Source organism: Saccostrea cucullata, unplaced genomic scaffold (assembly GCF_032062105.1).
Source record: "Saccostrea cucullata isolate Sc308-1 unplaced genomic scaffold, CSIRO_AGI_Scuc_v1 ctg13233, whole genome shotgun sequence".
Classification (NCBI taxonomy): domain Eukaryota; kingdom Metazoa; phylum Mollusca; class Bivalvia; order Ostreida; family Ostreidae; genus Saccostrea; species Saccostrea cuccullata.
The window spans coordinates 7,995-33,931 of NW_026929322.1; the positions used below are offsets into that span (position 1 = coordinate 7,995).

The 25,937-nt window shown below is 32.9% G+C and overlaps 1 protein-coding gene across 1 annotated transcript; it reads right to left on the reverse strand.

Annotated features, from left to right (window-relative positions):
* Positions 1-25,937, reverse strand: LOC134280470 (uncharacterized). Its single transcript, XM_062762879.1, has 3 exons — positions 25,811-25,937; positions 784-974; positions 1-211 (listed from the first exon to the last, which is right to left on the reverse strand). Exons 1-3 carry the CDS (start codon positions 25,935-25,937, stop codon positions 35-37), a joined length of 495 nt encoding a protein of 164 aa, XP_062618863.1. The 3' UTR covers positions 1-34.

Sequence of the window (25,937 nt, forward strand, 5' to 3'; positions counted from 1 at the left end):
GAGAACAAAAAACATTAAGGTTATGCATGGTTTATTACCCTTTTATACTAAAATATTCTCCTCCTTTTCCAGTTGTTACAGCAAAAGCCGAGATGTCGTAGCTAGACTCTAATACTCTATAGCGACTAAACCAGTTCGTCTTTGTTGACCCTGTTGCGTTAAAAACAAAGTACTGTGCCTCGGTGCCCCCAGCGTAGTAGGACACTCTTATCTGAAAAAGATCCTTAATAAATCCTTTTTTCTACAGGCTTGGTAAATGTTGTCTTCAATTCTTTGTTTAAATAAATTATTTTAATTAATCATAATAAGTGACGATATGTAATTCTGCTTTACAAGATACATGTGCAGTTTTTTATGCTTATTTCCTTTAAGAACCCTCTCTACACTGCATACTAAAAAGTTCTCATTCTAAGGTATTTTTCTACAGTTAGAGTAATCTGCCCTTAGATCTAAATTCTAAAAAATAGAAATTTACAATATATTACTCAATTTGTAATCAGTCTTAATATTCTTCACATTTTAAAAGACCAAGATAAATTAACTGAACATGTTATTTACATGCATTTTCTCTATTGAAGTAATTACCAGTGATTTCTTTTCAGTACTACTGTGTTGTCTTTGAACAGTTTTCCCGGGATAAATACCACGCACCATACTGTGAAAATTTAATACATTAGCTCAATATTAACTCCTTTATACAATATTTTTCTCAGTGTCCCAAAAAAAATTGCACTGGTGTAGAGAGGGTCCTTAATTAAATCTTTTGTTTACACAGGAATGTACCTTATATATATCATTACTTTGCCAGTTATTAAACACCTCGGATTTATAGTGGTCTAGGACCTGATTGGTCAGTTGTTGGGCTGCAAGATTGTTTATGTTACGAGTGTTGTCAGAAGTAAATAATTCGTATGCCCCAAACGGTCCTCCTGTCACCGCCTTGTACACCAGTTCCCACCAGGAATGGACAGCACCTGGAAACAGACCGTCACTCCAATTATCAGGAACCACGCTTTAAGGACATACTTAAGGACAAAATTGTCTTCTCCCAATTCTAATTCTAATACTTAAACGGACTATGTGCTATAATTTAATGTCTATTTATGTTATTGTATAGTTCTTCATAAACACGTTTGGATATACAAAATATATAGATTTGTTTGATATTTTTTGTATGTTGTTCCTTAAAGTATACAGGAATTTCCATCAATCCATATCCTGGGAGGAGGAATGGGCCATAATGGTGGATCAAACCTTTACAAAGGAATCCATAAGAAAATTCTTTTAAAATCTTCCTTTCAAGAACGGCAAAGCCGTGATTGTTTATATTTATATGGAAGCATTTTCAGGTAGTGTAGATTAAAAGATATTAAAACCATCCCCGCCTCCCCTAGAGGGTACAATGGGTGATAATCTTTTTATATTGAAAAAAAAAATCTTTAAAACTCTTCACAAGAACAACAAAGCAATGACTGATCTTAATAATATAAAAGCATCCTTATAAGAAGTGTAAAATGTAGATTCAGGTTTTTTAAAATCATTTGCATTCCCCTCCACCACCATCACCATTTTTTTAGTTAAACTTATCAATACGGAATTGATTTTTGCTTTTTTCATGCCAAAGGGCTCAGGTGAGCAATGTGGCCCATGGACCTCTTGTTCGTGATGCAATACATGTATACATGTACCATTAACATTATCACCTGCATGCTAAGTTTATCGAGCCCCAGTTACTTTCATAATTTTTTGTACATAAATTAAATATTTGAGCTTTTTGACATGATTTTTTTTCGTCATTATCTTTATATTTCATCTAAAAATATATTATCGAAAAAGGCACTTGAGGATCGTAGACTGTAGAATTATATTTCAATACAACTTTCAATGAGTTTATATTATATATATATATATATATATATATATATATATATATATATATATATATATATATATATATATATATATATATATATATATATATATATATATGTATGTGTTTGGTAACATAATGTTTACATTGGTATTATTAGGTCTTTCCACCTTTCTGTGGAAAGACCTCTTGAAATGCTTCTGTTTTTAGGTCTTTCCACCATTCTGTGGAAAGACCTATTGATTTCCTTCTGTTTCTTTTTTTCCTTTTTCTTATTATTTTTTATTATTTTTCCGCCGTGTGATTTTGAGTTTCAAGATTTATCGTAAAGATTTTCAATTCATAAGAATGTACTCCGTAAAAGATTTTCGCAGTTGACCCTGCGTATATAAACTATGACCCCTTTCGGAGTTATTACCCCTTTCGCAAAAAAGCTTGTTATCGCTACTCCTCCGAAACCATAAACCGTAGAGAAATGAAACCTTCACTAATGTCTTCGACTAATTTAGTAGACACTTCATTGATTCATTGCGAAAGTATTCATTGACCCCTTCAATAAGTTATTGCCCCTGGAAGTTTTAGAATTTTACAAATAATTAAAAATTTTCAAAACGAGAAGACGTAGAGACATGGGACCAAATGCATAAGATTCATTGACCTTTGGTCTTGAAATTTATGGAAAGGTCAAAGGTCAAGGTCATTCCAAAACTGAGAAATTTAGCTCTTTTTATATCTCTTTTGTCTTTTAACATATACTTAATGTCTATGCATCATTAATATGTACTTTTAAAACTGTTTCAAAGATTTTATTCTTGTCCCCCAACATGAACCAATTTAAAAGTTATTGCCCCTTGTGCGAAAAACCTTGTTATCGCTACTCCTCTGAAACTTTAGACCGTAGAGACACCAAACCTTCACTAACGTCTTAAGGGTCTTTAGACCTAACTTCACTGTATAGGTGCAAAAGAATCTGATGACCCCTTGTATGAGTTATTGCCCTTTAACTTCTTTATACTTACTATTAAACCTTGTATCTTGAAAACTATAAATGGTAGAAGCATGGGGCCAACTGCATTGTGACCCATGACCTTTGACCTGGAATATTTTGTCAAGGTCAAAGGTCAAGGTCATTGCAAAAATGAGAAATTAAGCTCTTTTTATATATCCTTTGTCTTTTAACATATGCAATCAGTCTTTGCATCATTAATATGTACACTTAAAACTATTTCAAAGATTTCATTCTTGTTCCCCAAGATAGACTCTATCAAAAGTTATTGCCCCTTATGCGAAAAACATTGTTATCACTACTACTTCAAAACTGTAGACCGTAGAGGCATGAAACCTTCACTTATATCTTAAGGGTCTTTAGGCACACCTTCATTGTATAAGTACTAAAGGATCTAATGACCCCTTATATGAGTTATTGCCCTTTAACTTCTTTATACTTACTATTAAACCTTATATCTTGAAAACTATAAATGGTAGAAGCATGGGGTTAATTGCAATGTGTCCCTTGACCTTTGACCTTGAAAATTTTTTCAAGGTCAAAGGTCAAGGTCATTTCAAAATTTTTTTTTTTTTTACATTTTCATTTTTTTTTTCAAGCCATTTCCCTTAAAATTAAATTTAGAGTGTAAAATATAAAACTATAAGAAATTTAAAAAGGTGGAAAGACCTCTTATTGTTCTATGAACAATAAGTCTCCTAGTTATTATTATTTTTCCGCTACGGACTTTTGAACCGAAAGACTTATCGAAAAACTTTTTAGTTCATGATACTCGACATCAAAAGTTATTTCGAAAAACAACCCAACGTATATGACCTATGACCCCTTACGGAGTTCTTGCCCCTTTTATGTAAAACCTTGTTATCGCTACTCCTTCGAAACCGTAAACCGTAGAAATATGAAACCTTCACTAAAGTCTTCGACTAATTGAGAGCACTCTGGAATCTATTCATTGCGAAAGTCTTCGGTGACCCCTTCAATGAATTATTGCCCCTGAAACTTTTTGAATTGTAGAAATAATTAAAAATTTTCAAAACGAGAAGTGATAGAGACATGGGACCAACTGCATAAGATTCATTGACCTTTGGTCATAAAATTATTGCAAAGGTCAAAGGTGAAGGTCATTCCAAAATTGAGAAATTAAGCTTTTTTATATCTTTTTTGTAGCTTAGCATATACAAACTGTCTTAGCATCATTAATATGCACTCTTAAAACTATTTAAAAGGTAAAATTTGTATTCCGTAAGATTGACCCCATTAAAAGTTATCGCCCTTTGTGGGAAAAACCTTGTTATCGCTACTACTTCAAAACCGTAAACCGTAGAAATATGAAACCTTCACTAAAGTCTTTGACTAATTGAGAGGACTCTGGAATCTATTCATTGTGAAAGTCTTCGGTGACCCCTTCAATGAGTTATTGCCCCTGAAACTTTTTGAATTTTACAAAATAATTAAAAATTTTCAAAACGAGAAGGTGTAGAGACATGCGCCCAACTGCATAAGATTCATTGACCTTTGAGCTTAAAATTCATGTAAAGGTCAAAGGTCAAGGTCATTCCAAAACTGAGAAATTTAGTTCTTTTTATATCTCTTTTGTCTTTCAACATATGCTTAATGTCTATGCATCATTAATATGTACTCTTAAAACTGTTTCAAAGATTTCATTCTTGTCCCTTAAGATTGACCCTATTAAAAGTTATTGCCCCTTGTGCAAAAAACATTTTATTTACTATTGCTCCAAAACCGTAAACCGAAAAGACATGAAAACTTCTCTAATGTCTGATGGGATTTTAGGCAAAACTTTTATGTTCAAGCGCAATAGGATCTGGTGACTCCTTGAATGAGTTACTGCCCTTTAATGCTTTTGTGCTTACTATTCAACCTTATAACTTGAAAACTATAAGTCATAGAGACATGAGGTTAATTAAAATGTGACCCTTGACCTTTGACCTTGAATATGATTTGAAGGTCAAAGGTCAAGGTCACCTGAAAAATTTAAAATTTTTATTTTTTTCTTCTTTTAAGCCATTCCTGGTTTCTTTTTTATGAAATTTAATCTTAAAGAGATAAATTATAAATGAAATTGAAATTCAGAAGGTGGAAAGACCTCTTATTGTTCTTTGAACAATAAGTCTCCTAGTTTATTTTATTTCTTACCTTATGTTTTGACACCGTAAGACTTATCGAAAAACTTTATAGTTCATGATACTGGATATTCAAAGTTATTCCGAAAAATGACCCCCCATGTTTTAACTTAGATCCCTTATGCAGTTATTGCCCCTTTCACCGAAAAGCTTGTTATCGCTACTCCTCCGAAACCGTAAACCGTAGAGATATAAAACCTTCACCATTGTCTTCAACTAATTAAGGAGACTTTTCAATCTATTCATTGCGAAAGTTTTCTTTGACCCCTTCAATGAGTAACTGCCCCTGAAAGTTTATAAATTTTACTAAAAATTAAAAATTTTCAAAACGAAAAGTCTTAGAGACATGAAACCAACTGCATAACATTCAATGACCTTTTCCCTTCAAATTCATTTCAAGGTCAAAGGTCAAGGTCATTCCAATTATGAGAAATAAATTTCTCTTAATAGCTCTTATGTCCTTAAACATATGCGATCTATCTTATGTCTTTAATATGTACTTTTGAAACTCTTTAGAAGATATAAATCTTGGCCCCTAAGATTGAGCCTTTTAAAAGTTGTTGCCCCTTGTGCTAAAAACCCTTGTTATCGCTACTCCTCTAAAACCGTAAACCGTAAAGGTATGAAACCTTCACCAATGGCTTTGCCTAATTATGGAGACTCTTCAATCTATTCATTGCGAAAGCATTCGGTGACCCCTTCAATGAGTTATTGCCCCTGAAACGTTTTGAATATTACAAATAATTAAAATTTTTTAAAACGAGAAGTGATAGAGACATGGGACCAACTGCATAAGATTCATTGAGCTTTGAGCTTAAAATTCATGTTAAGGTCAAAGGTCAAGGTCATTCCAAAATTGAGAAATTAAGCTCTTTTTATATCTTTTTTGTCTCTGAACATATACAAACTGTCTTAGCATCATTAATATGTACTCTTAAAACTATTTTAAAGATTCAATTCATATTCCGTAAGATTGACCCTATTAAAAGTTATTGCCCCTTTCGCAAGAAATGCTTGTTATCGCTACTCCTTCGAAACCGTAAACTGTAGAAATATGAAACTTTCACTAAAGTCTTCGACTCATTGAGAGGACTCTGGAATCTATTCATTGCGAAAGTATCCGGTGACTCCTTCAATGAGTTATTGCCCCTGAAACTTTTTGAATTGTACAAATAATTAAAAATTTTCAAAACGAGAAGTGATAGAGACATGGGACCAACTGCATAAGATTCATTGAGCCTTGAGCTTAACATTCATGTAAAGGTCAAAGGTCAAGGTCATTTCGAAATTGAGAAATTAAGCTCTTTTTATATCTTTTTTGTCTCTTAACATATACAAACTGTCTTAGCATCATTAATATGTACTCTTAAAACTATCTTAAAGATTCAATTTGTATTCCGTAAGATTGACCCTATTAAAAGTTATCGCCCTTTGTGCGGTAAACCTTGTTATCGCTACTACTTCGAAACCGTAAACCGTAGAAATATGAAACCTTCACTAAAGTCTTTGACTAATTGAGAGGGTTCTGGAATCTATTCCTTGTGAAAGTATTTGGTGACTCCTTCAATGAGATATTGCCCTTGAAAGTCTCTGAATTTTAGAAATATTTAAAAATTTTCAAAACGAGAAGGTATAGAGACATAAGCCCAACTGCATAAGATTCTTTGACCTTTGAGCTTAAAATTCATGTAAAGGTCAAAGGTCAAGGTCATTTCAAAACTGAGAAATTTAGCTCTTTTTATATCTCTTTTTTCTTTCAACGTATGCTTAACGTCTATGCATCATTAATATGTACTTTTAAAACTGTGTCTTAAATTTCATTCTCGTCCCTTAAGATTGACCCTATAAAAAATTATTGCCCCTTGTACGAAAAACATTTTTATTGCTATTGCTCCAAAACCGTAAACCGCAAAGATATGAAACCTTCTTTAATGTCTTATATGACTTTAGGCAAAACTTTTATGTTCAAGTGCAAAAGGATCTGGTGACTCCTTGATTGAGTTACTGCCCTTAAATGCTTTTGTGCTTACTATTTAACCTTATAACTTTAAAACTATAAGTCATAGAAACATGGGGTTAATTACAATGTGACCCTTGACCTTTGACCTTGAATATGACTTGAAGGTCAAAAGTCAAGGTCACCTAAAAAAAAAAGATTATTATCATTTTTTTTCTTCTTTTAAGCCATTCCTGGTTTCTTTTTTTATGAAATTTAATTTTAAATAGATAAATATTAAATGAAATTGAAATTAAAAAGGTGGAAAGACCTCTTATTGTTCTGTGAACAATAAGTCTCCTAGTTTTCTATTTAGTATTCATTTCAATAAAATATAAAGGGGACTTTTCTTCAATATTTTCTTTAGATTAAGTCAAATGAACATTCAATGCGTGTACATATTTGCTTTTAATTACTAAACCATTGTGTAAATATTGAAACTGAGTATGTCACTTATTGATGTCTCAATACCAAAGTTAAAACAAGTCCAACATTGTTTCAAGGTAGGCCTATTTAAATTCGTGTTTGAAATATTTACAACCCTAGGAAATGAAATACCAGATATTTTAATTTTTAAAGCAGTATTATTTTCGATCTTTCAATATATTTTTGTATCATTTGCTCTTTCTTCACTATAAAATAAAAACATGCAGCAAATTTTACTACTGACAGTAATATAAATCTACATCCTACAATGTTTCTCATATCCCGAAAAATTGCTGTGGAGCTTACTATCTACATAAATTTATAAGTTATATGTTCATTATTCTTATAACAAAATATAGAACAGAATTAAGTAATTCTTCTGATATTTTTACTTTTGTATATTCAGTGCATCTAAATTGAAATTTCCATTTAAAACATACCATTTCATAAATAATTGGTGGATAAATACGTCAAAAAATTACTCAGATATTACTCAATGTCTACTTTCTCTGGTATTTGAAATAGGATTCACGAAAGTTTAAGAAGCTGCTTACACTTCGAAGAAAACACCTAGACACTTGGAATAAACTATTTATATAACTTATAAACTAGGAGCTTTACATTAGAAATATGAAATGTAACATTGATATTATCATTTTACATGTAATCATCTGTCCTCTTGGCAATACACATGTTTAAAACGGAAGAGAAAGCAAATTCGATATGCATAAGATACTCTAAATTTTTTTCCAGAATGCATATGAAATCTTATTTAATATGGAATAGTTCTATAACCCCCAACATTACAAGAAATCTTTACAATTAATAATTGATATAAAAGTAAAAATAAATATAATATATTTCCTTTTATCCCATTTTCACATGCAATTGGTGTTGTTTTTTTTTAATCTGATCGTTTTGCAAGAGCTAGTTCTGAGAATAATCAATTTTGAATCTAATACAGACAATTCACAAATTCTTTTATCGTTATAATGACCACATTGCTATTCCTTTTTCTTACGCTATTCATAAAATTTGCTTTAATTACGTTTTATACATTTATTACCTAGAAATATATATATATATATATATATATTTACTGCTTAATTTTCCATGAGTCACAAAACCATCGACTTGATTTTGGATATGGTATTTGTCATATTGAAGAACTTACCCAAAGAACTCAAAAGTATCATGATCTGCAATCTCATGTCTGTTCACCACCTGTATCCAAATCCTTAATAAAGTTAAGAACTTAAGTCGCAGTATATTGCAAACAATTACATGCTGTGCCTAAAATTTGTGATGTGTACATGCAAGATCGATTGAAATGAATTCAATACCATAAACGATATATTTAATTTGCACTTGGGCAATATTAATTTGTGTAGCTGTAAGCAGTTTGTTTAGCAAATTAAGATCCCCTTCTTTCCAAAAAAAAAGTCTGCCCTTACTCTATGACGCCACAATTTTTTGTTAAATTATTCTGAAGTCGATCTACTTTACATTGGTTATGTGTCAAAAACCTTTTGTCTGCCTTCGTTAATATATAATGAAGTTCTTATTAAGTGCCACGCCTCCATTTTTATGGTAATAAAAGAACATCAAAGAAAGAAATACTCCGAACAGTTGGACAAGACCAAATAACGTCTTATGAGACGGTAATAACGTCTTTCGGTTAAACAACGCTATTACTCGCTTAGATTCTTTTATTATTTTTCTGTATGTCATGACCTTCGTCTGTCAGTTTGTCTGTAAAGGGGATCACATTTTCACAAAATTAATATAAAGTGCATTTAGTGAATATTATGCAAAAATGATACAAAAACTAAAAAAAAAGTAGATTAAAAAAGTGAAGTAAATAGACTCTATAAGTACTAAAAATACTGTAGAATACTGACTTATAATAAATTCAAGATTTACATGATTATTCCATACTTCGTATTTTCTAAGACTATAAATCCATAAAATAATACACATTTTTACAAATTTCTTTTTTTAATTGAACAATGGCTCTATAGAGGCCAATGATAATATTAACATACTAGTATTCTAATAATCTTTCATTTTACATCTTAAATGGTTCTTTTTAACCGTGTAATTAACTTATGGGTGAAACAAACATATACTAGTAAGTAAAAGGGCCGAGTGGGGGCACAGTAAAATGAAGCGAATTTACTGTTTTAAAGCAATTTTTCTCACTTAATTGAAAAAAATGACAAACTCAAGAAATTAAAGGTTGAAATTTTTAATTGTAATTTTAAATAACTGATTTATCAAACGATTTTTCAACTGATAGGTATGTTAACGTCGTAAAAGTGTGTTTTTGACGTTATGATAAGTGAAGCTCTAAAAGGTGGGGTAATAAAAATATCATAAAAGAAAAAATAATAAACTTTGAGAATATCTCCTTCACTTTTCTTATAATTTTTATAAATCCTTTGTATCGATCATATTTTGTATCACTCTATAGAAACAACTAGGAAAAATCGTTAATATTTGACATTTTGAGATTTCCCCTCTGGAAAGAAGACGGTAAAATTTTGTTTCCTTGCAAAATATGTACATTATAGTATGACTCATCATTTATTATAGTTTGAGCAAAAAATCTATTGATACAGTATTTCTATAATTTGCTTTAAAGTTCGAAAAATTGGCTTTTTCCTATATACTAGTAATCCTATGGTAAATGTACCTGTATTTCAGCCGTTCCTTCCAGAATACTTGGGCGGTAGATTTTTGATATCCAAACTTGGCATCAATCTAACTAGACTGAACTTGGCATATACATTGAAGTCATGTAATGTAGGATTCAGGAGTGTAAGTTACCGGGGTATATATTGTATAAAAACAAAGAGTTTCTCTATTGTAGTTTTCTCACAATAATACCCAAATCGCCCCCCCCCCCTTAATCTACAGTTATTACTTCTACAAAGGAAATACATGTATCAAATTCCCTCTTCGCCTTAGAACTTTTTCACATTTTCATACCTATATTTCACAATTAAGACGATATGAGAACACACCTATAAGATACAAACATTCCCCACGATTAAACGAATTCCAGGTTTTCTTTAATATCATCATGATCATTGACAGCTGCTTTTTTTCAATAAAAATGAAACTATCACAAGTTCGATTTAGTTGATAATATAAAAGTTGCTTAAGTTGCTAATTTGCAAGATCTATGCTGATTTTAGATGAAGACCAGCTTCCAACAATTTGTTGGAGTTCCCATTGGGTGCCATGGCCAATTACACCCCTTTATTAGTAGACTAATATTGAATTAGGTACATGTACCACAGAGTCTGACACATATGTTTCATACTTGGATAATGTACTAAATGAACTAGATGTTAATAGTACTGTACATCACTAAATTTTCGCGACACCTTATTTTCGCGAGATAGTCATTAACTCTTGATTAGCGAGACAAAATTTTCGCAAATTGTGGTTATTGCTCTGTATAATCTTAAAGAATACTATGAATTGTGGTTATTGCTCTGTATAATCTTAAAGAATACTATTAAACGCGAGAATCAAATTTTCGCGAGTACACTGTCTCGCGTAAATACGCGAAAATAAAGTTCTCGCGAATAAAAAGTGATTTACAGTAAACCAAAAGCAAAGCTTTATGATAAACGTGATGATTTTTCAATTGCCAACTTCCCATACTTACATGTTGCAGCAATATTTATGTCCTTATCACCTGGATATATACAGGGTTTAAAAACTTACGCAACATACCTTACCTACTGATAAATTTTCAAGATATTTACAATTTTAACTTATAGTACCCTCACATTTTCTTAGCTAAACAATCAACATGCGTTACTAGGGGTTTTGAATAGATATCAAATGATAAAATTCTTGCATTATTCAAAGAAAAATGTACAAAAATTACTTTACAACATAAATTCAAGATTTTCTTTTCATTTAAATTTGATTTAGTAGAGGTGTACAACACAATATATAGACTTTAAAAGTATTGCATGGAACTCCTTAACTCCAGGGATGAAGCCAATAAAGTTCAATCCATGTTGCGTATGTCCTAAAATTTCTTAATTGATTTGATACATAATAGCATGCTCTACGTATGAACAATTTCTAAAACAAGGTAAGTTATTGACAAACAAATTGATGAATCAAGAATATCAACAGTCTGGTTAAAAGTTATCATTTTGAAAGTTTAATAGTCAATACAATAACCTTGTCAGCAAATTCAATTTATCAATAAGATAAATGCTGACTAACGTTTTTTCATACTTATTATATCCAATAAATACACTCTGAATGGTCGACGGATTTTTCTCGTTTTTTCCCGATCATGACAAGGAGCACACGGCGGGTGTGACCGGTCGGCAGGGGATGCTCACTCCTCCATGGCACCTGATCCCACCTCTGATGTTTTTGAGGTCCGTGTTTGCTCTGCTCCTATTTTGTTTTGTTTAATGGACTTTAGAGCTCATATGAATACCGTTCGTTAACTCCATATATTCGTTAAAAAACTTAAAACTATTCACTCATCCAGAACATGTACATTGTATATCAAATCCAGCATCTGAAGCAAGGTTGAGAGTGTTCTTCCCTCATTCCCTTGGTGTACATTATCATTCCGCAAATTTGGTTCAGGTATGCCTTGTCGTTTCTTGGTAAAAGATCAGCTCCAAAACTTTAAATATGTTCACTTATAAGGAAAATGTAGGTCACATCCAGCATCAGAAGCAATTAAGTCAATTACTGTTTATTCTTAGATGTATCATCATGTTAACTTATGGGGCTTATGATTACTTGGAAGCAAGTCAATTAATGTACATCTTTTGATGCATCATCCACGTAAATTAGGTTCGGACGGGTCTTACAGTCACTTAGAATTCGAAATAAGACCTACTCTAAAAACTTTTACCCGTTCACTCATCCGGAAAATGTATCATGTCAGATCCAGTATCAGAAGCAAGTCCATTAGTGTGCATCCTTAGACGTATCACCCATGTAAGTTTGACCAACATATATAGGGGTTATAAATATTTTAGAATGAATCTGCTCCAAAAAAACTTTAACCTCTGTTCACTCATCCGGAAAATGTCAGTCAGATCCACCTTAAATCTTAACATGAGACGCCGACACCAACGCCTTGGGTATATATCACATAAAGCTGCGATGAAATACCATGGGCGTCGCAAGCAAATTGAAAGGGGGGCTAATCAAAAGTGGGGGGCTAAACTTACAAAAAAGCTGGCTGAATCTGACCTACATTTTCTGGATGAGTGAAAAGGCTAGTTTTTATGCAGGTTTCATTTCCGGTCAGCAGGGGATGCTCACTCCTCCATGGCACCTGATCCCACCTCTGATGTTTCGGAGGTCCGTGTTTGCTCTGCTCCTATTTTGTATTGTTTTATGGACTTTGATATTGAATACTGTTCGTTATTTTTCATACCCTCCCTTCCAAGTAACTATGAGCCCTATGTTGAGCAACTTGCATGGATGATACATCGTAGGATTCACACTAATGGACTGCTTCGGATGCTGAATTCGACATACATTTTCCAGATAATCGACCGAGTAAAAGTTTATAAGGCTTATATAAGTCAAACTTGCACAAATGATGAATCAAGGGATGAAAATTCTTAAACTTGTTTCAGATGCTGGATTTTAATTACGTTTTTTGACGAAGAACTGAGTTGAAGTTTTTATATAGATCTAAGTATCAGATCAAAATTGCATAAATTTTGCATTCTTGGATGTACGTGTACACTTTTTGTTGGTTAATTGTGTGACTTTGCCTTACTTAAACACAACATTCGTTGAGGTGAGCTCTGTAATCTCTGATTACCTATGTTTAATTATACCCCCGCTTGAAAAGTGGGAGGGTATATAGTAATTGGGATGTCCGTCCGTCCGTCTGTAACGCTTTGGGGTACTCATCTTTTATCTGCAACTCCTCTCTTACCACTTTGATGAGACTTTCACAGAATCTTTATTACATATTGCCATTTTGCACCTAATATTTTTATTTTTTGATCGGACACGTATTTTGAATTTTCCAGAGCAAAACATTGACACTTCTATTTTTTTCTATAATATTGAAGGGTATATACCCATCTCTTATCCGTATCTCCTCCTTTACCGCTGAATAAAATTTTTTTTAATGATACTTTCACAGATTTTTTATTACATAATGCCATTGTTCACCTCCTGTTTTACTTTTTAACCTAACACTTATTTCGGGCCTCCAAAAGAAAAACAATGACTTTGTCATTATAATCATGTGGAATGCAGAGGGGAGGGGGGAGTAGTATAAGCGGCCTAGATGGGCGTGTCAACTGAGTGTACTTTTGGCCCTGGGGGATGGGTGGGTCAACTGAGTGCACTTTTGGCCCTGGGGGATAGGTGGGTCAAGGGAGTGCAGGTTGGGGATCTGGGGGATAGGGGGTCAACTCAGTACAGGGCCCCTAGGGGCTAGGGGGTTCAATTCAGTACATAGCCCTAAATACGGCGCTTACACTGTATATAGTTTTTTTTACTATACGCTGCAACTACGATTCACAACGCTGCTACTACGATTTGGCAGCGACTCAAGAATGTGATTATGACGTCACGTTTTCATTCACAGTCAAAGCTCAGCCAGCCGGTTCAAACTGGATTTTCTGAAAACAATAACACACAAGACAGACAATAACAGATTTTTATTCAGAATCAAAATACATACAGAATTTTTCTCTTGTGGGTGCTGGCTGGAATCTCCTCTATTTTTTTTCCTTTTCACGGTGTAGTACCTAAACGGCTGCTATCGGAATAAAACCGCGTTCAATGTTGCTATTCGAAAATTGTGCGGCTGCTAGCAGAAATAAATATGTTGAAAACTCTTAGAACAAGTTGTAAAACAGTGAAATTATGACCCCAAATCAAGATAGTCTCTGAAAAGTCCGGGTGCACGGAACAAGTAAGGTATTTCTATAGATGTTGTCATGTGTAATTTGCAGAATAGCCCTCTAATAATTTAGAATTAGTAAAATTTCCGAAGCCTGTACCAAATCTTAAGTCAATAAATACACAGTTTTCATGCTTTTTTATATCATCTATTATTCAGATTGTGGGTATTTTGGTATTTGAAGATGCGTCAATCTATAATAATACTGGAAATAATTTTAAAAAATTGAATAGTGTATTTTAAAAGAAATTTTTGGATAAAACACGATTTTTTAAAGTTACGGTTGCTATCAGAATCTTAGCATATATTGCACCGGTTAATAACTGAAAACATCGCATCGGCTGCTACTTGAAAATTTTCCTTATTAACAGAGATATGAAACAAACTTATGGCAGCAAATGTCTAAAATATACATTTTAAATATCACAATTTGCATGTGAAATAAGATGTCTATATATGTAGTTGACTTTTACCATCTTAACTCAGGGGTGTAACTTCGATTTTGAAAGGGGGGGGGGGCAGAAAAATTCAAATCTAGTTTTAAAAAGGCTGACATGGAAAAAAAGGAAAATTGTCAAACTTCTTTCAGTATAATTTTTTTCTCACGCGCTACCGCCTACCCTTCTTTGACTATACTGCAATAAAAAAGGAGGACTTCAATGAAAATTTTCAATATAGTAAAAGTTATGCTTGGCAGAAAATCAACAGGCCTTTCAATGAACATTTTAGAAAGTAAAGGTTATGCTTGGAACAAAATGTGGAGGGGGCGCGTCTGTAACTCTAATTTATCGTCTTTTTGCAAAGTAGAGCTGATCTTCGAAAAAAATTGCTAAACAAATAAAAAGAAAGCTTCACGAAATGACCCGTAAATCAATTTGAAATAGCATATAATATATATTTACAATCAATCACAATCATTTCTTTAAAACCTTTCTTAAGTTAGAGTTTTTGGGGATTTTTGTAGCCTACATGTATACTTAGATATGTATAATATCTAGTAAAGTTAAAGTATAAGCTTTGTCAAATATTTCTAATTCCATATTTCTTTTTCGAGGAACGGTGATGCATTGGTTCGTTGAACGACTAACATGCAATATTTAAAACATCACCGCCACCCCCACCCCCTCGCCCCATTAGGCTTTTAAGAGTTCTTTAAATTATATAGGTAAGAAAAGACAAGCCCCCCCCCCCCCCCCCCCCCCCCCCCCCCCGCCACGAAAGAAAGCGTGGTTTTTACATTAATGTTTTCCACTTCTTTTTACTGTCGAATTTCTTGTAAATTGACTTAATATATTTTCATTAAAATTTGTACTTGAGTAATTATCGACGTTGGACAGCAAAACTTTATAACTTTATGTGAGCTTTATTCATTTTTCAATTCATATTTTTTTTTAAAAATCAGATATAGAGATTGCTAATTTGTAGGTTTATGTTTGGATTTGTAGAGGTGGGTTGCGTAAATATTTGAGACAAATAATCTCTCGTGGTTTGTGAATCGATAATTATGATTTTTTAAAATTCCAAATCGTGAATTTAATCAATCTGGCATAATAACATAGCTGGAATATAATAAATTGAATGGTCACATGATTTACTGGCTAACACAAAACAGTTGTGTGTGTGTGCATGTGCCATAGACGTCGGAAGCAAATTGAAAGATGGGGGGGGGGGGCTACACCTGGTCCAATGAAAAAAAGATTAGCCCAAGTTTTCAGTGCCTATATTATGTCTGTATCTTTACAATAAAAAAAAAATGGGAAGGCTTAGCCTCCCCCTGTTCCAAAGCCTATGTGTACAGGGTACATATGTATACCGGTACATACAAACTCCACTACAACATACATAGTACATATAAATATACGATTAATTTGTCATTATATGATCGAAAGTAACATACACGACAAGTCAATCATTAAGAAAGAATATACGGTATATATATAGTTTTCTTAAGGAACTATAATTGCATAACATATGTAAATTGAAGATGTGATTTCATGAAATTTGAAAACTTAAACCTATTCAAATAGTAACCGGTGCCGTTGTCTAATAGTAGCCGTAACACAAGATTCTTTTAATAAAAACGCTCTAGCTTGTAAGAAACCCATGAAAGCGGACAATGATATAAAATAACCAATAATATTTACAAATACACAACGAACTGTCGATTCATTTTTATCAAATATCTAAAAGTTTTGACGCAATTTTAATATATTTCTTACGTGCATGTAAATGTGTCCAACGCTTTCGACAGTTTTCGTCTTATATATCAGCAATCCTTCAATTCATTAAAATTCTAAATATACATGTTAGTTTCAAAATGTATGTAACGTTCCGTAAGGGTGAAATACCAAGCAGCTAAACTTTAATAATTGAATTATTGACCATTTTGTTGAGCCAGCGAAGAAAAATACTTACAATTTCGTCCATTTTTTCCACTAGCAACCGCTCAATTTTCAGATAGCAGTAACGAACGCGCAATTTTTTCTGATAGCAACCGTTTAGGTACTACACCGTGCTTTTTGTACTTCTTTTACTAACTGGTCTGTCTCCCTTGCTAAATTACTAATTTCTGTCAGCACTTCTTTCTGTTTATTTAGGATACGGCATATCAAACAGTCTGGCGTAGTTACCTCTTGTGGGTGCTGGCGGGACTCTTCTTTCTTTTTCTCCTGGTCTGCCTCCCTTCCTAGATCACGAATCTCTTTCAGCACTTCTTTCATTACCTGCATAACAATGTTCATATCTCCTAAGATACCGCATATCAAACTTCTTTCATCTAAGTGCATAAGATCCTGTGTTTCTGGTACGGTCTCCTTTGTATTTTCCTCTGACATATTTTTTTTTTACCTCTATCAAGTTCAGAATGCCAGTCAAGTGAGATCCTAAATTTTCAGCTATGGTTTATATACCATTGGTTTGTTTAGGGTCGTGTGCATAAATATGTTGGACTTACGTTTAATCGTACTGTGTACACCTCTGTACACAGTCTAGTCAGTAAGCTACCTATAGATGCATTATGACGTCATACACTTGTAAAATTAAAGTTTCCTTTTCACTTTTGTTTCTAAGAAGTGAACTTAAATTTTCAGAAAATGTAGGACTATCTTTTGTTTTTACTCTCTTTTTCTATGATGATTTTCCTATTGTGAAGCTTTTCTTGTATAAAGCTCAATTTCTCTATGACCACGGAAGTAAACATCCTGATGCATTCTTGTCATGTGAATGTTGAGACCGTGTTCATTTTTGAAATCTCCTTTCTGACAGAACTATTCCACAGGTAAGTTTGTCTTGTTTTTGTTTACATTTCCTATGAAGGTCATCTTTGCATTTAACTATGATTTATATGTAAAGTTCTGTTTTGAATGTAAATGCTGTATTTATCCTCATTTCATGTGATTTACAGTTGTATAGCCTGCATGTAACTCAGAGTGCATTTAATATTTCTATGATGGGTCATTCTATGATTGAATTTCAATCAGAAAAATGTTCACTAAATTTTGGTAAAATACATGGTATCTTTTACATTTCTGTCCCTTTTGTCTGTAAATTATTGCTTTGCTTACATTGTAAAATGAGGTTAATGTGTATCACTGAATTGTATGATTTTTTCAGGATCAGCTGAGATGTTATTTCACTGGATTATTTAATGGATAGGCTTATTGGGCATATATTTGGATATCTCTGGTAAGTTTGTCTTGTTTTGTTTACATTTCCTATGATGGCCATCTTTAATACTTATGTGATCTGATATCTCTAACTTACATTCATATAAACACACCCTTATTTAACCTAAAATATATCAAGGGATCTTCAGAATATTAACAAGTCCTGTTGTATAAATCATGATATAATTTCATAATTCATTATGTATGTTACCCATGGAATTCAGACTTACTAAATGGTGATCAAAGAGATATTAATTGGGAATCTAATAAGAGAAAAGGAGGAATTTACAAAAGATTAATTCTAAGTCATTTACTTTTGTTTTGATTCTAAATATGTGTGATATATGGCATACATATAATTTCATTTTCACTTTTGTTTCTTGGTAATGAGCTTTTCAAATTAATTCTCTATGAAGTTCACACTGACTGCTCTTCCTTTGGAAATGCACAGTTAGTCAATCAACATAGAAACACACAAACTTGAAGGTAAAGTTTCAATGAGATACAATTGTAATTTTTATTTATTTACATATGCATTTTTATATTTTTGAATTGATAAGTAAATGATATATGATTTTTTTAAATAAAGAGGGCTTGGTGGTCATGGTCATGTTTAAACTATATTGATATCCTTTAGAAGAAGAAGAAAAGGCATAAAAATTCATGATCAAATTTTTAAAACTAAAATGTATGAAATTTTTCTTTGCCAAATGATAGTTAACAGCTGAAGATAGCTTATCTATAGAATAAGTTAAATATATATGGCTAATTTGTTAACCCCCAGCTTTCTTAATAGCATAGTTGGTAAAGATAGGAAGTTTTGACTTTAATTGCTGATGAATTCTGAATTTTCCATTTAATATTAACATTATATCAAAGGGAAAGAATACTATAATGTGGCTCATTAGGATGACCAGAAAAGAAATCTTAATGACCCTCTTGACTATGTATAAAGATTGTAACCTTATAACTGATGTAAGATGATCTGATTGTGTGGAAATAAAATTTCCTGGTGTTTCTACTACCCAAGATCTTCTTATGAGTGTATGGGGCTGCTGTAAACCTTCTCCTGTTTATAAAATAATACCTTGGAGCATGACACTTTATTCATAAAAGGTACTTTCAATATCATTTCTATGAGTTTGTGTTCTTTCTTTTTAATAATCTAGTGTTATATCTCCTTTAACCTCATTAATATGTATGCTTCCAAAATCTTAGATCTGTCTGTATAGTTTCTTCAGCTCTTTGAACACAAATACCCTGATTCAATCTTTTAAGGTAAACATCATAGAGACATCATAGATGATTATCAGAGTGTATATATCACAATCTTGACCATAAGGTCAATTTAAATGGTCAAAGGCACAACAAATGAAAGTGAAAACTTTTTTCATCAGAATACATAATTTTGTAATGAACAAACACTGGAAAGTTACTCTCATAATGAGCCTTAATGTCTTCCAAGAGTTCAGTTTGGACTTCCTCCATTAATCCTTGTATCTTGTAATCCTTGTATCTCCAATGGTTTTGTGGGCTAAAAATCATGTGTCTTTAACAATCTTTTTTTTCTGACAACTGTTTTCTCTTATCATCTATAAACTTGACTTCTTCTCTAGTCAAAGGTCTTTCAGGGTAATCCAAGTAATTCTCACCCTCTTTTGGTAATAAATGGTTATATTCTTCATTGGCTTCTTCTGCAATCAAGGGTCTTTCTATGTAATCTCTGACATTAGGATCACCCTTTTCTGGACATAATTGGTTATATTCTTCTTGAGAAATGATCTGAATAGTGCCATTTTTTTTTATTTCAACTGGTATACCTCTGTCTACATCTTTCTCTGAAAGAATTCTCTCTCCTAACTGAATTTTACTCATTCCTTTACTCTTTTCTTTACTAGAGGTGTTACCCATGGTTAATATGAAAAGTCAAAATCTTATGTTACAACTTGTATTTATACCCTTTTTTGTCTATATTTAGAATTCCATCAAGCTTATATTACATTACAATTTTTTTTTTCAACTAAGACATTTTTTTTATTTTTTATTTTTCAGGATTCTCTAGTGAGGGCTTATGGAAATGATCTATGTCCACTCTTAGAATGGTGAAAGACTATCAGATTATGCAAAGACTAACAGAATATCCTCTCTTGGAACACTGAAACAAGAAGACCAAACTTAAGAGGATGGTGGATTTAAGAAGAACATAAAAAAATATGATTTCCAACGAATTTAACCAGTACGATCATAGACTGTGGTTAACTGGATGACAAAGAAAGGACCCAGGATTGTATCTTTCACTGTCAGACACGGACTATGGATAAAGTGTAATCATTTATCAAACTGAGATCTAGTCAAATCAAGTATTGAAAATATGATTTTCTGATAGCATGAGCTCTTTAAAAACTAATTCTCACAGACCTCAAAGTATCTGAAAGTGACTTTTATTTTTTTTACCAATTCATATTGAAGACTGTTGTTATGTATGGGAATTACACATTTAAACCTTTTATTTTTCATCTAATTTTTACAACCCCCTATAAATTACACAGATATCCAGATGCTGGATTTAATGTTATTATTTAACTTTCCTGGAATTGTAAATATATTTTGTTTGTGTATGTATCATGTTTAATTTTGAATTTAAAATTGGTCTCAATAAGACCCCCAATAAAGATGCAGGTGCCCAATAATCTGTGGTTTAATAATATCTTGAATATTTTTTTATCATCTCATATACTTCATACTTACTACACATAACAGGTTGTAGGAATACACTTTGTTGTTTAGGACAATTTGTCAAGGTCAAAGTATGAGATTATTGAGATGACTTCATTGACAATAATTTGTAACTTACAAACTTCACATCATAAGTACACAGATGAAGAATCGATAAGATATTTCTATAGATTTTTTAGATCATTTTTCTCCTAGGTAAAAGTCAGTTCCTGAGATTACTAATATGAGCCTTGTAATGTTTTAACTTTAACATTGTGTGATAACTTATAGACTTTATAAAAATTAGGTGCAAATTCTTAGGAAAGGATTGAATTAATCAAATGTACAATGTTCAAGGGTGTTTATATGACTATTACTATGTAATACCTAGGGTTTCTGTAAAAATCCTATATTCACTACATAGATAAAGACCGGTATAATATATTTAAACAATGATGAAGGAAAAAAGTCAAAAGCTCTCCCCTTCATATCTTTCATATTCTGTCCTACACAACAATAGATAAATTGCAGTCATATAACAAACTGAGGTCTAATCAAATCCTAGAATTGATATTGTGATTTTCTGATAGTATGAGATCTTCAAAAGAATAATTCCCCAGACTTCAAAGTATCTAAATGTGACTTTTATTTTTTCCGATTCATATTGAAGACAGTTGTTATGTATGAGAAGTATACATTTAAACCTTTTATTTTTCATCTTATTTCTACAACCCCTAACAAATTACTGGTATAATATATTTTAACTATGATGAAGGAAAAAAGGTCAAAAGCTCTCCCCTTCATATCTTTCATATTCTGTCATACACAACAATAGATAAATTGCAGTCATATAACAAACTGAGGTCTAATCAAATCCTAGATTTGATATTGTGATTTTCTGATAGTATGAGGTCTTCAAAAAAAATAATTCCCCAGACTTCAAAGTATCTAAATGTGACTTTTATTTTTTCCAATTCATATTGAAGACAGTTGTTATGTATGAGAAGTATACATTTAAACCTTTTATTTTTCATCTTATTTCTACAACCCCTAACAAATTACACAGATGTTTAAAAGCTAGCCTATGGTGTAATTATTACTTTCCTGGAACTGTAAATACATTTTGTTTGTATATGTGTGTGTCCTATTTCGAATTTAATAGGTCTCAATAGGACCCCCATAAAGATGTAAGTGTCCCCTGATCTGTGATGTAATAATATCTTGAATATTTCTATCAACCATTAGACTCCATGCTTACTACACAGAACAGGTTAGAGTAATACACTTAGTTTTATAGGACACTTTGTCAGGGTCAAAGCATGAGATTATTGAGATAACTACCTTTGACAATAATTTGTAACCTGCAAAATTCACATCTTAAGTAAAGAAAGATTCGGAGATTTTCTATAGATTTTTGGATCATTTTCTCCTGGGTAAAATTTAGTTGTTGTAACTTTAACATTTTGTGATAACCTAAAGACTTTATATCAGCTCTATTGGGTGGCATAGCATATTCTTTGGAAAGAATTGAAATGTAAATCATATGCACTATGTTCAAGGATGTTTAAAGACTATTACTATGTAATACCTTAGAATTCTGTAAAAAAAAGATTTATTATCACTGCGTAGATAAAGACTGGTTGGAATAATTTATGTTTTGAAATAAGGTTTAGGGGGAAAAGTCAAGAATGTGGATATGACTTTTATTCAAATTGTGCAGTACAGCAACTCTGATGATTTACATACCTTCAGTCATAAATACATGTAGATAGGTAATGGGAAGACTCCTCTAGATTTTGAAATTTTTAATTCAAAAGTATAGAATTTTTTTTTAAGTTTGAAAGATTAAATGGCAGCATATCATTTGCTTGTGAATTAAAAAATAAATCCAAACATATACATCTTTGGATGATAATTGTAGAATTTTATCAATTCCTGGACTTTGGTCTTGATATCATCCTTTAATGTCCTTAAAATTTTAATGACTGTCTTTTAGTTTTAGTTGAATTAGTTTCTTTTCTACATGTGAAAATTACATCATCCAAAGAAGTTCTTCATCTGCATGTTGTATGAAGAAGACAATTTTCATCACAGTGAAGGAGATTGTTTTGTTAAACATAATGCATTGATGCACAAATATACTTTTAGATTTTTAATAGCTAGGGTTCATATTTCTTAATATGGAATGCTAAGTACTGTTGATTTCAATTTTTTGTGAACAAAGACAGATTATTGACTCTTCATCTGTGTACTTATGATGTGGAGTTTGTAAGTTACAAATAAACAAGACAAACGTACCAGAGAAATCCAACTATATGTCTAATAAGCCTATCCATTAAATAATCCAGTGAAATAACATCTCAGCTGATCCTGAAAAAATCATACAATTCAGTGATACACATTAACCTCATTTTACAATGTAAGCAAAGCAATAATATACAGACAAAAGGGACAGAAATGTAAAAAGATGCCATGTATTTTACCAAAATTTAGTGAACATTTTTCTGATTGAAATTCAATCATAGAATGACCCATCATAAAAATATTAAATGCACTCTGAGTTACATGCAGGCTATACAACTGTAAATCACATGAAATGAGGATAAATACAGCATTTACATTCAAAACAGAACTTTACATATAAATCATAGTTAAATGCAAAGATGACCTTCATAGGAAATGTATTACAAACAAAAATAAGACAAACCTACCTGTGGAATAGTTCTGTCAGAAAGGAGATTTCAAAAATGAACACGGTCTCAACATTCACATGACAAGAATGCATCAGGATGTTTACTTCCATGGTCATAGAGAAATTGAGCTTTATACAAGAAAAGCTTCACAACAGGAAAATCATCATAGAAAAAGAGAGTAAAAACAAAAGATAGTCCTACATTTTCTGAAAATCTAAGTTCACTTCTTAGAAACAAAAGTGAAAAGGAAACTTTAATTTTACAAGTGTATGACGTCATAATGCATCTATAGGTAGCTTGCTGACTAGACTGTGTACTATTAGTTACATAGTCTTTTAGTGACAGGGTATGGGATGATACCTGGTTAGTAAATTTCATACCTGGCGAGGCGGAGCCGCCGAGTCAGGTATGAAATTTACTAACCAGGTATCATCCCATACCCTGTCACTAAAAGACTATGTAACTAATAGTACACAGTACGATTAAACGTAAGTCCAACATATTTATGCACACGACCCTAAACAAACCAATGGTATATAAACCATAGCTGAAAATTTAGGATCTCACTTGACTGGCATTCTGAACTTGATAGAGGTAAAAAAAAAAAATATGTCAGAGGAAAATACAAAGGAGACCGTACCAGAAACACAGGATCTTATGGACTTAGATGAAAGAAGTTTGATATGCGGTATCTTAGGAGATATGAACATTGTTATGCAGGGAATGAAAGAAGTGCTGAAAGAGATTCGTGATCTAGGAAGGGAGGCAGACCAGGAGAAAAAGAAAGAAGAGTCCCGCCAACACCCACAAGAGGTAAAGTACTACGCCAGACTGTTTGATATGCCGTATCCTAAATAAACAGAAAGAAGTGCTGACAGAGATTAGTAATTTAGGAAGGGAGACAGACCAGTTAGTAAAAGAAGTACAAAAAGGAAAAAAAATAGAGGAGATTCCAGCCAGCACCCACAAGAGGAAAATTCTGTATGTATTTTGATTTTGAATAAAAATCTGTTATTGTCTGTCTTGTGTGTTATTGTTATTGTTTTCAGAAAATCCAGTTTGAACCGGCTGGCTGAGCTTTGACTGTGAATGAAAACGTGACGTCATAATCACATTCTTGAGTCGCTGCCAAATCGTAGTAGCAGCGTTGTGAATCGTAGTAGCAGCGTATAGTAAAAAAAAACTATATACAGTGTAAGCGCCGTATTTAGGGCTATGTACTGAATTGAACCCCCTAGCCCCTAGGGGCCCTGTACTGAGTTGACCCCCTATCCCCCAGATCCCCAACCTGCACTCCCTTGACCTACCTATCCCCCAGGGCCAAAAGTGCACTCAGTTGACCACCCATCCCCCAGGGCCGAAAGTGCACTCAGTTGACCCGCCCATCTAGGCCGCTTATACTACTGGGGGGTATCATTTAGTGAGCTCGTTGCTCACAGTACCTATGGGAAGCGGCCAAGCTGGGGTATCATTTATAGCTGCAGATCTGTAGCGTTATGATTTTATATCTTTGACTTAATTTGACAGTTATGGTAAAAGACAAATGCATAAAATCATAACGCTACAGAATCTGCAGCTATATCATTTAGTAAGCTCATTGATCACAGTATCTCTAGTTCATGGTTCATGACTAAAAATGTTGGATGGATTTCAAAATTTTGTAGATTTAAGGCAATTGAATAGCTCCTGTTCACTTGTAGTATATCCTATAAGACCAGGAACTATGGTTCAGATTTCTATGTCTTGTCATTATGTGATATGTCATGAGATTCTGTTATAGTTTTATGAAATTTGTGTATGACACCCTTACCCTGTTGCATAACTTTTACTTATATCCCCCGCTTGAAAAGCGGGGGGGGGGGGGGTGGGGGTGGGGGTGGTATATAGTAATTGGGATGTCCGCCCGTCCGTCCGCATCTTCGCTAGCCAAGGGTTTCCGATCCGAAATCTACTCCGTTGTAGAGTAGATTTCGGATCGGAAACCCTTGGCTAGCGAAGATGGTCCGTCCGTCGGTCCGTCTGTTACGCTTTGGGGTAACGGTCTCTTATACCACTAAATTTGATGAGACTTTCAGTAAATCTTTATTACCCTCCCCCCCCCCTTGAAAAGCGGGAGGGTATATTGTAATCGGGATGTTCGTCTTTCCGTCCGTTCGTCTGTACGTCCGTCCGCCTGTTACGATTTGGGGTATTCATCTCTTTTCCGCAACTCCTCTTATACCACTGAATGAAATTTGATGATACTTTCAGAGCATCTTTATTACATATTGCCATTGTGCACCTCATATTTTATTTTTTGATCCGACACATGTTTGGGGTTTCCAATAGCAAAACATGACACTACCATAATGATTATATTCTTACCTAAGACGTGAGGTGTGGCGTCTTCTGAATAACATGGGACACCATGAATTATGCCTCTTTTACACGTTACCGTAAAGCAATACAGAGATACTAGGAAAACTTCCCAGAAAAACATGGACACTGCCAT